The sequence below is a fragment of the Phytophthora infestans genome, genomic scaffold (assembly GCF_000142945.1).
Source record: "Phytophthora infestans T30-4 supercont1.14 genomic scaffold, whole genome shotgun sequence".
NCBI lineage: Eukaryota > Oomycota > Peronosporomycetes > Peronosporales > Peronosporaceae > Phytophthora > Phytophthora infestans.
In genome coordinates this window covers 2,508,601-2,521,124 of record NW_003303745.1, presented here as the reverse complement: position 1 = coordinate 2,521,124, position 12,524 = coordinate 2,508,601, and the positions used below count along the sequence as shown (strand labels likewise).

The following is a 12,524-nucleotide window of genomic DNA, read 5'->3' as shown; positions in this document are numbered from 1 at the left end:
GCCTAGATCGAGCAAGGTCGGAGCATAAAACCATGCATAAAACTGAGATGGGAAGAGGCAGGCATCGATTTGTTTTCTGTGATCGAATTACCATTTCAAAACGGCAAAAAGGGACGATTTACAGGATATAGATGTACATTTGGTGGCTCATCAATCCCGAGCGGTCGATTTGACTGCCGTAGCTCGATTTATCAATTAGTCTAGCTAGATCGATTTGTACTTTTTATAGTCGATTTAATAAAAACGACCTATATTTATTAAACCTCGAGCATCAGGCTAAGTGAAAAGGACAAAAGCATTGAAATACACAATAGTAGTTAGCTATATAACGCGCTTTGGGATATTACATACCCTGAAAAGATTATATGACTTAAAACATTGTAAAAGCAGAGTCATGATCATCCTTAACCAGATTGCAGCCATAGATGGTAGTGAAGCATGACGCGACTGGACATTCTTTATGTACCGAGAGTACACATCGATACCACCTTTGACTCTATTCCAGAGCGATACCGCCAAAGATATGATGTGTGCAGCAGAAGGAAGTTACCGGCCTCTTGAGGAGCTTGTTACTCGAGCCAGTGCTCTCCACATTCCGAGATTCGCCATTAAAGAGCCATAATCAAAACAGCGACCAAGTTTTTCTGCCGTAAAATGTGGTTTTTCAACCTGTTTATCGTACATCCAGTCCATATATGCATCGGAAATCACTTTCAAAGCTGTAGAATAAGTGACGCAGACGTCTATCAGGATATTCAACTGCACAACTCGAAAAATACTTGTAGCTGAAGCGTACACGAGATTTATGTCTCGTAGTCCACCACACACAATTCCGTGAAGTAGCTAACTTCTGTGGCTCACTTCATGGATCACGTCCTTCAGCTTCGGTCCATACGTACTATCTCCGAATTCAACAGCGGCAAACAACCCATACTTCTGAGCCTGTGATGTTTCGGCTCAATAGTCCGCTCCGCTACTCGTGTCTTGTACTCGAGGACTCCTTAAAAGAGATCGTGATCTCTGCAGTCAATCAAAATCACAACGTCAGGTGAAAAGGCTGCAAATAACATATCCCGTCTGAATCAGGGGTCTGTAAATGACTATGGACTATTGATGGGGAGGGCCAAATCCCAGCTCTATCCATTATGGGTCCATAGTCCATTAATGGAGATACCCCATAATCCTTGATCTGCACTATTTACACAACAGAAAGTGTGGTGGAGAGGCATCATCGATGATCACCAATAGAACATTTTCAATGCATTGTTATCGGTAGGTCATATGTGATATTATTACGCTGTTGCCAAAGAATAGAAGACGCTAAAAGCAACTGGAGATATAACTTGGCACCTTTCACTTGTGCTTTTGTATTGACTACTATGGTTATCGCCCCATTTTTCGCGAATCCATACATAATGGCCATAAATTAAGGCCATCCTTATGGCCATATCCTTCGTTTTTAAGCAACCTTGTTGTCGAGTGGGTGCTTGTAGTTGCGCGTGTGGTGGTGTTCAACTAGTCCGATGTAGACACCGCCTCCGATCGCACCTCCAAAAAGAGTAGAAGAAGTGGTTACGCATGGTGAAGACGCGTGGGTGCTAATGGAGATGTGGGCCGAAGCCACATAAGCAGCGTTAATGTCAAACGCCATGCCAATCGCCACAACCAGCAGTACCGCTTTTTCGACTAGGCTGTATGGTCCATAACCTGCGAGTCCATACTATGGACTCGCAGATTTATTTAGCTCATCCCTTATGGAGGGGCATGAATGGTTTTAAAGTGTAATTTGATGTATCATCGAGCGCAGCTACAAGAGGGAGGGGTAATGAATAAGATATCAATGAATATGCTCCAGCCGAAGAAAAGGCTCGTCAAGAAATGTTGAGCGAGGCTCATGAGTGCCTTTCTGACAACATTGTCAGAAAGGTGTTGCAAAGTACATATGCTGACAAAAAACTTTCGAGCATGCTGGATACCTTGGCATGTTCTGATGACAACGAGGTTCTCGCTCTTCAAGACCAGAACGACGTGACGAGTGGCGTTGTGATACAAACTGCCGTACAAAAGATAGCGCTTGAGCAGTGGGGAGAGACTCTTTGTATGGATTGGACTTATGGCACAAACAACTTGGGATTTCATCTTGTTAAAAAAAATCACTTTTTTTGCGGCGCCCTTATCTCTATAGTTGAGCGCCCTTATCTCTGATGCAGCACCTTTAATTATTTTTGTGTTTAATTTCACACAGGGAGTCTTCTTGTTACCAGTGCAGCGGGGCGGGGTGTGCCGGTTTTGGACTTTATTGCGCTTGATGAAAAAGAATCTACTATGGAGGCGATTTTTCAGTTTTCAAGAGGAAGAACGAAGGTTGGGCACAAATAGAGACTTTTGTCATTGACAAGGACTTTAAGGAGTGGAGAGTGTTGGAGAGGTGCTTTCCCGATGCAACCGTACTCTTGTGTCAATTTCACACAATGGTGAACTGGAAGAAGGTCGTCAAGCGGGCAAAGTATGATCTTACGGGCATTCAGCAAGATGAAGTGGGGTTTTCTATTAAGCAGATGATGTACAGCACGACAACGGCGGTTTACATTAGATCACATGATGTATTCGAAACGTTTTGCAAGGGCGAGTGTCCGGATATTTGCAGCAAGCCCTGTCCAGAGATTTTCCAGTATTTACAGGAAAATTGGGAGTGGTGTAGTGATATGCGGGCCAACCATGCGCGCGGAAAATACTTCACGGCTGGGAACACTACAACTAACAGAATCGAGAGCAACTGGAATCAGTTAAAACGTCTTCTTAGTCGTAAAACGAGAATCGACCGAGCAATCGCTGGCTTGCTTCAGAACCAAGTGAACATTGTGAATCACTTGTTGTCGTCTATCCGAAGAACATCCACAGAGTCCCGTCCTGTTCAATCCATTCCCCTTTTTTTGCAGCGCGTTGCGGGCTATCTTTCGAATGATTAGCTGGCGAAAGTTTCGTCTTAATGGGACCTGTTCATGGGGAACAAATCCGACGCCACCTGTACGCAGATTGGACCTACTCAAGCGGAATGGAAAGTGTATTTAGCTGGACAAGAAACCACAGTAGACGATACTTTATGGTCGTGCAATTGCCTTGCTTACAAGAGTCAATGACTGCCTTGCCAGCATATCATGACGGTTGCCAGCAAAGGACATGGATTCATCTCGCTACCTGCGCTAGCAGTGTCCGCACGATGGAGTATGAAAACAACTGAAGAACTTACGACACACGGGAAAAGGGTTTGGAGTCTGTTCGCCAAGTGATTAATATGGTGAAAGCTCGACCGATGAACTTAAGGGCGCCCAAAGCCCATCCTGCACCCTTAAAAAGCCACTTCACCTCCAAAGCGCGAGTGGGAAAGCGTTGTGTGGAGTATGTTCGTCTTCGACGCCAAGAGGAGAGTAATATGGTTGTACTTTCAGGTGCTGAGAAGTATTCAAGTGCCCAAGCTCTATTCGGACCAGTAATTGAGAAGCTGAGTTGATTATATACCTTTAATTCTACGAGCAGATGAACAATTAGAAGTCTTTCACCGAAAACCAACTTGGTGAATGTGCTGAGAGCACATCCTCAACTGGTGCAGGTTCTCTCGTTACTGGAGCTGACATCGATTCTGACAGTATCTTTGATCCGCTTGACATCGCAGATGTGATGGCCGAAATGCAGGCCGATCAGGAATCGGGAATGAAGGGTGAGATATTGGCGGTGTTGCACGAGAACGAAAATTTGCGAATGACGAGCCTTCTCATTCTCCGTCGGAAGAGTCCGCGCTTGAAGCCACCCATTATCCAAAACACCAAAAGATGAACGAAAAATTGTACGGCGAGATACACACGAAAAGTCTATTTCGAACAGCAATGCTTTGGAATGTAGCGAAGGCCGCCGCTGTGAGGACCAGTTAAACGAACACCAAAGTGATACGACCCAACCACTGAGTTCCCGCCGTGTCGAAGTGATGAAACTTCCAGATCCGAAGCCTCGTACCCGAAAGAAGACAAGACAGGGGTGGATTGCCAAGCAACCCAAGTTGGCTGCTGTTCTGCTTTCATCGAAGGTTACTGTATTGCTGACCTAAATCATCCAGTGGGCTAAATATTACCCGAATGTGGAGAAGGTGTCAAACGTGCTCGACCAGTATCCTGTTCGCATGGATGACAAGTTTCTACAAGCTCGTCCTGCTACGTGCAAAGTTGCCGGTGAGACCAGTGGTGGCATCACAAGTGACCATGCATTTGTCATACCTGCCTCTCTCTTGAAGAAAGCGTCAGCTGCAATAATATTAAACCACGAGGAGCTGCAAGCGGCGAATCAGGAAGCTCCGTGGGGTATGCTGGTCTCATTTGGCTCAAAAAAAATCTCGTTCTACACAGGTGGGTATTGTTTTATATGGATGGGTTAAGGCCGCCCCTCCATGTGTTAAAGGTGCCCTTCATGTGTTAAGGGCGCCCTACATGTGTTAAGGGTACTTTTAGAGAAATAAGGTTGCACCAATTTACACAAACACTACCAACCCCTTTTTGTATGGAACTTACAGCACTTTCTTAAACAGAATTGAGAATTCTTACGTACTCAAGGCAAAGGCCAGGGGGATTTATCGAGGATGTCAAGTGGCTGAACCAAGATTGGCGCCTTGTTCAAGCCCATCCAGTCGAACCTTTTTCCTTGGAGGTTAAAACAAGTGGATTACTACATCCAGAAGCTCCAAAGGTTCACCAAGCTTTGGCTGAAGACGTGCTTCAGAGATATTCAAACTGTTCGCTGATGACGATTTTGAAGAGCAAGTCGGGGTCCGCTTTCGTTAATTTTATGGATGTAGCTGCCATAATTCCTCGCAACGCAATGCTGACCGACACAGTAATCGGCATGGGGATACAGATGATCACTGACACGGTTGAAGGAGCCGTTGGTTTGTCTTCGTTGCTGATATGGCCAAACCAGCCAAAACTGTGGCTATCAGAGACACCATTCGTGATTTTGCCGTTGAATCTGGATAGTATTCACTGGAGTGTTATCATCGTGGAAGTGGCGTGAGCCTTTGCACAAACGATGTTATCGAAGAGAGATGAAAAATGCCTGGAAAAACACATTGATGCCATATATGGAAAAATGGCACACAGGAAGTGGTGTTAAGGAGCAAGTTCCCAAAGAAATTCTAAAAAAGGGGAGGAAAAAGACAGCTCAGCCCGATGGCACAAGCTGTGGACTTCTGATGCTGGGAATGGCTTACGCTTTCTTGCGCAACGCCGATAGGTTTGAGCGTCATCGTATCACGGAGGCCTACGTACGAGTGATGAGGTTGAGATTAACGTGGCTGCTGCTGTGTACAGCAAATCCTGCCCTGCGGAATGAAGAGGGGTTAAGAAAATGCAGAAGACGGATGAAGAAGTTACTAAGCTCACACGACAATGATCAGGCGTTTCAATGCTCGAGGTAATGCTTCACGCTAAGAGATTGCTCATCACTATAAACATAAGAATAAAAAGTTAAACGTTTTGGTTGAGAAGAGTTTACCAACATCGAATTCAGCATCCAGTTCACTGAGCTGGAGGGTAATTCATAAGAGCTCTAATAACACGCCCCAGCATCATCCCATACGACGACGGAAAACCTCTCGAAGCTGGAGCCTCTCCGATGCTTGCACACAGCTCATTGATGATCTCTGCCTCGCGAAGCAACATTGCTTCGAGCTCCTCGCGAGCGTGCATCACGTCATTGAGCGCCTCCATTATCTTCTCCATCTTGTCGTGTATCTCTTCCAGAGCCTGTGATCTTGAACGCAGCAATTCACGCACCAAAACTTGCTGATCCATAGCAATTCCCTTTTTCTTTGTTTGTTGTTTTGGAAAAGAGATCAGACGATGTTATTGTAAACTTTGTAGCATCTTTTTTTTCGTAAAACATCGCCTCTATCGGCAGATTTTGTGGTATTTATTATCATTATTAAGGGCGCACCTCAGTGTTAATGGTGCTTCACTGCAATAAAGGTGCTTCATGGCTGTCGTATTGTCGTAACGTTAGAGTGCTCTAATGCCATTCGTCGGTGAGACGTAAATCCGGTCTCAATAAAATTAGCATTAGCTGACGTAAATCCGGTCTCAATAAAAATAGTACCACCTGTGCACCGGCAACTACACAAATTATTTCATAGTTTTTGAAAGGAATAGTACCGTTTTTGTGCCCATCACCGTCCAAATCTTTGACATACAGTACTGCACCCCGTTTTCGCGGGGGTGGGTCATATTGGATTTGCAAATAAATCAGACTTTAATATACAAATCATTGTTTATTTGGATTTAGAGTCATTGGATTCGGAAGTTTATCAAACGTCCAAGGGCGCGAAAACGGGGTGATGTACTGTACATCAGAAATCATCGACATTCTGTACCTGTGCATTATTTAGAGCTAAATAGAGAGAAAGCAAATGACACCAGTTTTGGCAACCAATAATTATCTTTGACAAACATGTACAGACTCGGCCCAGAAACTGAAAACGGTGGACCTTCTAAGTTCCCAAAGGAATACTGAAAACGGTGGACCTTCTAAGTTCCCAAAGGATGTACCAAGTAATACTTGGCAAGTATCAACTTGCAAATCATTAGTACCACGTGTTCTGGCTGAAAAAGCTGAAGGTGTATGACCGCGTTTGCGAGGGTATAATCTGTATGTGCATTTCAGTTCCTGGGCGTCTGCGACATTTTGTACCTGTGCACTCTTTATATTTAGAGCCTTATGCCAGTTTTGGACGGCGTCCATTGACAGTATGTCAATGACACGTATCAGATCGCTAAGTTGAAGCTGGCGACTATTCCAAACTCTGTCGGCGTGTCAAGCATGATTGTCGAGTAGTTGTGGACGGACATACTTGATGCGGTGACTCAGTCACTGACTGCGATCGCCATCACTTCCGTCTATGGGTGACTAGGCAACGAAGATATTCTCTTAGCGAAGAAGAATATCACTTCAATCCTTCACAAAGCTTGGAACTTGCGCAGTCCTAACGGTGTAGCGAAGAAGGCCACCGGCACGCCCCAGCTTACAAGCAGCGAGCACTGTATGTAGGTACATTTCGAACTTAGCTGCGAAGCAAGCACTTAGCCAAAATCTAACGAGTGAGGGCCGGGTAGAAAATCAAAATGAACAAAGTTTATACGTAACGTTAGCAAGAACAATGCTATGCATGACTATGACGCTTCCAAGGCCAGGCCTCGTACATCTCGATAACCCCTCACGAGGATGGGAAGGTCTAACCCTCAAGCGGATGCTTGTAGTCACGTGGGTGGTGGTGCTCTACCAGACCGATGTACACGCCGCCGCCAATAGCTCCACCGAGCAGCGGACCGACGATCGGCACCCAGAAGTAGTGGTCACGCAGTGTGAAGACGCGGGAGCCCCAGCCGGCGCAGAGCGAGAAGAGACGTGGGCCGAAGTCACGAGCCGGGTTGATAGCATAGCCGGAGTTCATACCGAACGCCATACCGATTGCCACCACCAAAAGAGCCACAGCGGTCGGCTGGCTGTACGGACTGGCAGGCTTGTTAAGTTCGTCGCCAAGGGCGAATATTCCTCCCAGCAGTAGTGCCGTACCCACGACCTCAGTGAGGAAACAGGTGCCGACGGATACGTGGCGAAGACGCCCTGCGTGGTCTCCTTTTCTGGGTCGATAGTGTTGAACATGGGACAGTAGACGGCCCAGACGATGAAGGCTCCAACGAACGCACCCAGTACTTGAGCGATGATGTACGGGATCACCTTGCGCCACTCGAGGCGGCCGTAGATGGCGAGGGTCGTAGTCACTGCCGGGTTCAGGTGGGCACCCGAGACGCCGCCCGACGCGTGGATGCCGAAGAGCACGCCGAGGCCCCAGCACAAGTTGATGTTGATGTATTCACCCTTGGTGTTCTCACCGAGCACGACCTGAGCCACGACGCCGTCGCCGAACAGGATGAGTACCATGGTGCCGATGAACTCGGCCATGCACTCACGCAGTAGCGGCGACTTGACCTGGTACGGCTTGGCCACTGGTGTTGATGTCATCGCCACGTCCGCGTCTTGGACGCCTATGTAGCCGTCCTTATCCTTTATGTTGCCGCTGTCGGACAAGCGAGCCATCCTGACGGAAGATAAAAATGGAGCTGCTCGGCTGGAGGGTGAACTGGAAGTGACCTCGCAAACAAAAAGCCTACTAGCCGCCTGCAAGCCGAGTCGTGGGAAGACTCGAGGAAGTGAGTGTGGGATCTACATCACGCTCCATGCAGTCACGTCTGGGTTCTCCGGGCCCTGAACTCTGGGTCCAATGAAGTTGTCGAGTGTCATGTTCACGCGCACTTACTACTTCAAGGTGCAAGACTGTCGACGTGACATTCGAAGTAGAAACGGGTCGCTCAGCCGTCAGTCTCTGAGTGAGATACATGTACATGTATGGCATTGCTACAAGACTCTTGTAGCGACGTCCGTTCGCCTGCTGAAAAAGGATCACTATTAATACACTTCGGCTTACAAAACCGCGGCCTTGGCCCGATATGATCTTCAAGCAGGCCCGCCGGCACGTGCGTCTTTTTTGCGCATGGTTCCTGCAGAAGTTGTTGCTACTATTAATAGCAACAACTTCTTGCAGGGGATTAAAGGGCCAAGTCACGCGTGGCATACGTGACTTGGGGGCACTAATTCAGGTGCCTGCACTTTTGTCGACGACAGCAATGCCACCTGCAAACTGAGGGCCGTAATGACACGCACTCCATGATACCACGGTCTCTACGGTGCGAATGACCGGTCGCCGACCGCGATCGAGCGAACGGCTTCGCTGCGAAGCCGTCTCAGTTGAAGCTTGGTGTTGAGTGGGGACATTTACAGTTCTCTGGCCGCCAGAGGCCCTACGCCGTAGGGTCTGCTCAGTAGCCTACTGTCGGCTACAGTCGGGCCTACAGTACTCAGTGAGGAGGCCCTACGCCAGTAGGCCCTTCTGGGTACTGCTAGAGACTGGTAAGCTTACCTGGTACTGTAATACCAGTTCAGACTGCACTACAGCAACCTACTGGACCAGCCAACACACCTATTATAAGTTAGGTCCTATTAATAACTGGTGTATTGGCTCCGATAGACGACTTGTGAAAACGTTGAGTATATTTGTGCCAGACTCAAGCACACATGTATTAACCACAATAGTATTGATATGTGTTAATGTAAAATAGCCCAATCCCACGTAATTGCTACCGTTGCTCGGTGCGGATACCTTTTGCGCCTGTCGTCGAATAGACCGTTGTTGACATTGCCAACGAGTGTGGCACCGGGCCACTGACAGTATTGATTCACCACTGCCTCATCCTTTGTCAACAGTCCGCCAGGCAGTCACGAATGCAAGCGCTTGTCCAGTTCGGTGGGGCGATCACAATCAGGCATTCCGATAATACAATTGCAATCATATTGAAGGTCCATGCCAAAATAAGCTATTGCTACAAAAACTACAACTTAAGAAATAAATAATTGACATCAATAGTAGTGTATTGGAAAATTAACTAATTAGATGTACAGCACTGCACATTACTTTGCGTTCACGATAGCTGCTACAGTGTTTGCGTCCCAGAAAGGCCGATTCATCTTCAGGAACAACACGGTTTCAAGGTGAATAGGCAGCATACGCTGGCGATGGTGGGAAAGAGTATGTTTCGCCACACTAAAAAGACGCTCCACGGTGTTTGACGTCGGCGGGATGAAAAGCACACCATCAAATACCTTCTTTGCACCGCGCCGCTTTTTTCTAGTCGCCAAGACTCTGTCGGCAAAGCCCTGTGGGCGTCCGTGCCTGGTGTCCGGTGTCGTAATTGCGGGTACCGTCTCAAATGGCTGCAACATCAGCTCCTGGTCGTTCGTCAGCTCGTCCACGGCGCCTGACAGGGCTACAACGCACGCTCGCTCGACGTCCACGTCCTTAATAATATTTGCGTCGGCAGCAAGATACTTTTTCACAACGGAATGCTTCTCGATGAGCGCATCAAAGATATCGCGCACATCGAGAAGCGTTACGTTGTCGTCTTGAAGCTTCATGGTGGCCGACTGGAAGTCGCCAAGCTGGCAGTAAAAAAGTAGCTGCAGACTTGCTTGGTCGTGAAGGTGTTGGCGAGAGCCATGGTAAGATCAAAAATGATAGACGAGCGCCTCAGGTTCGCGTTTTGAGCGACCGTTGCTAACAGACCGAGCTCCGTATTTACGCAAAACAAAGCAGAAAAAACTAGATTTTACGAAAAAATAAAGTACTTTGTTGTAAATACAAAATAACTAATTGGAAAAAGTCATCCAATTTGTAAAAATCAATAATTAAGTGTAAACTATTGTATTGAAGCAGCAATACAATGATTATTTCGGAATGCCTGATCACAATCCGATTAACGATCGGAAGCGCACACAACGTCCTTTGGGTACACTGACACGCCGATGCTGGAGCGTGTGTCCAGCATCGACATGGCCTACGGCTCTGAGCCGCATTGCATCCGCTTTCGGAGCAAGGTGCGGAGTACTGCAGCATCGTCGTTGTTGAGTTCCATTCCGCCATTCTCAAGCAGCAGCAACGGCTCTGCACCCAAGCCGAGAGTCCACGTGGATGACGACGAGCTGTGTGCACGTGCAGAAGCCGTAGCTCGCACCATGGACTTTCGTGGCCTCGCAGTCTCGAACGCTTTGAACTGCAGGTGGATTCTAAATAAGTCGCACGGCGCCTTCACGACGTACGCGCGGCGGCCAGCCGCGATGGCCGGACCGGAAGAGAAGACCCGGTCGACCCAGCAAGTACTGGCTGCTGGAGAAATATGCTGTGACCTGCAAGAAGTGGTGAACGTGCTGAACACAACGACCGACTTCGATCACAACTCGGTCATGAGTGGACTGTACCGTAAGGATTTCATCTACGGGTCCGTAGTGCACGTCGTTCCGTCCGGTTTCATTGGTAACAACCCGAATCTTGTCGAGTTGCTCCAAGAGGAGGCGTCGATGACGACGCAAGTGGCGGTGAAGACGGGGACCTTTGTGCATAGTAAACTGTTCTCACGTGACGAGCAGTGGTGCTACCTTGAGCGAGCGCAGCACGTCGGGGCGAAACCGGACCCAGTTGGGAGCTCTGAACACGGCAAACCCAATTCCTTTACACTCACGTTGAGTTCACTGGATGAGAAAGAACTCGAAGCAGGCAAAGTGAACGCCCACAGCCGCGTAAAGATGCTGCATGACATGGACGCTGGGTATCTGGTCGAACAGTTACCTGGCTCCAGATACGCTCGTGTGATCTTCTTTGGTCAAATCGACGGCGGCTTGGACAAACCCGGACAGGCCAAGACTTCCCAGATGCGAGCTCGACTGGTGCGTTTAGCTGATGGGGCTACGCGGTTACCAGAAATCGTGCGGCGTCGCCGGTTTGGAGCGCAGGTGATGGCGGACCATGCAGCTTTCAGCGCGAAGAACTCGCACTGCATCTGCTGCACGAAGTCGCTGCATCTACTAACACGCAAACATCGCTGTAGTCTCTGCGGTCACTTTGTCTGTGATCGATGTTGGTCGGTTCAAGAAATGGAGAATCAAGACACACGTCGCATCACGCCTCTGCGCATGTGCTCGCGTTGCATGGAGTTTGTGGAGAACGGAGACTACTCGGCGGTGAAACCCAGCTCTTCAGGAAAAATTGAAGTGAAGCGAGACCCCATCGACCACGCCCCAACCAACAAAACGTTGGTGCGCTTGCTGCAACAGGAGCTGCGTTCGTCGTCCGGTGCCCGGAAGAACTCTGTGCGTACGGTGATTCAATATCTCGTGGAGCAGGAGACTGAAGAGCCTGAACGACAAGCCACAGAAGTCCGGTCGATCCGGCTCTCGTCTAATAGCGCAGACTCAGAGTATTTGGCTGCTCTAGATGGAGGCCTGAGCGTCCCACGAGTACCTTTGTACAAGTGCAGCTTGGCCAACGCCGCGAAGCGGAACTATCCGATTACGATGCCCAAGACTGCGGCGAACGGGTCGGTTCCTGACGCCCCCATTCCGTTGAACGAGAAGGATCGCCTTGCAGCTATTGCTCGTAGTCGGATTATGGGCCTAGAAGATGCCTCCGAGCTGGATATGCTCTGTAATCTGGCCGCCAGCCAGTTGGACTGCACCATCAGCATCGTGACGGCGGTCACTGCTGGCCAGATGACGGTCTTGGGGTCGAACAAGGAGGATCTAAGGCGAGTGACACTTCCACGTGAACACTCGTTCTGTCAGCATACTGTGATGACATCCACGCCGTTGCTGGTGCCGCACCCTGAGGCAGACGTTCGCTTTCAGAACATCAACGGACGCACTGCTTTCGATGTGCGGTGTTACTGCGGGTTCCCGATTGTTGATGAGGACAACACAGTTATTGGCTCGCTCTGTTGTATGGACCAGAAGACTCATGAAATGACTCAGTCACAGTATTCGGCAATGAAGAAGTTGGCTGACGCTGCTGGACTTGTGGTACGCTCCAAAGGAATTGCTTA

The 12,524-nt window shown here is 48.5% G+C and overlaps 3 protein-coding genes across 3 annotated transcripts; 2 read left to right on the top strand and 1 right to left on the bottom strand.

Annotated features, from left to right (window-relative positions):
- Window positions 1-7,270: 7,270 nt before the first annotated feature.
- On the bottom strand, window positions 7,271-8,136 carry PITG_09354 (aquaporin, putative; the record flags this gene model as incomplete). Its single annotated transcript, XM_002903578.1, has 2 exons — window positions 7,271-7,537; window positions 7,612-8,136. 2 exons carry the CDS (start codon window positions 8,134-8,136, stop codon window positions 7,271-7,273), a joined length of 792 nt encoding a protein of 263 aa, XP_002903624.1.
- Window positions 8,137-10,665: 2,529 nt separating this feature from the next.
- On the top strand, window positions 10,666-11,932 carry PITG_09352 (uncharacterized protein; the record flags this gene model as incomplete). The annotated part of the gene is made up of 3 exons (XM_002903577.1): window positions 10,666-11,103; window positions 11,188-11,820; window positions 11,921-11,932. The coding sequence occupies 3 exons, from the start codon at window positions 10,666-10,668 to the stop codon at window positions 11,930-11,932; spliced, it is 1,083 nt and encodes a 360-aa protein (XP_002903623.1).
- A 68-nt stretch (window positions 11,933-12,000) lies between these two features.
- PITG_09351 (uncharacterized protein) lies at window positions 12,001-12,485 on the top strand (the record flags this gene model as incomplete). The annotated part of the gene is made up of 2 exons (XM_002903576.1): window positions 12,001-12,418; window positions 12,460-12,485. The coding sequence occupies 2 exons, from the start codon at window positions 12,001-12,003 to the stop codon at window positions 12,483-12,485; spliced, it is 444 nt and encodes a 147-aa protein (XP_002903622.1).
- Window positions 12,486-12,524: the final 39 nt, after the last annotated feature.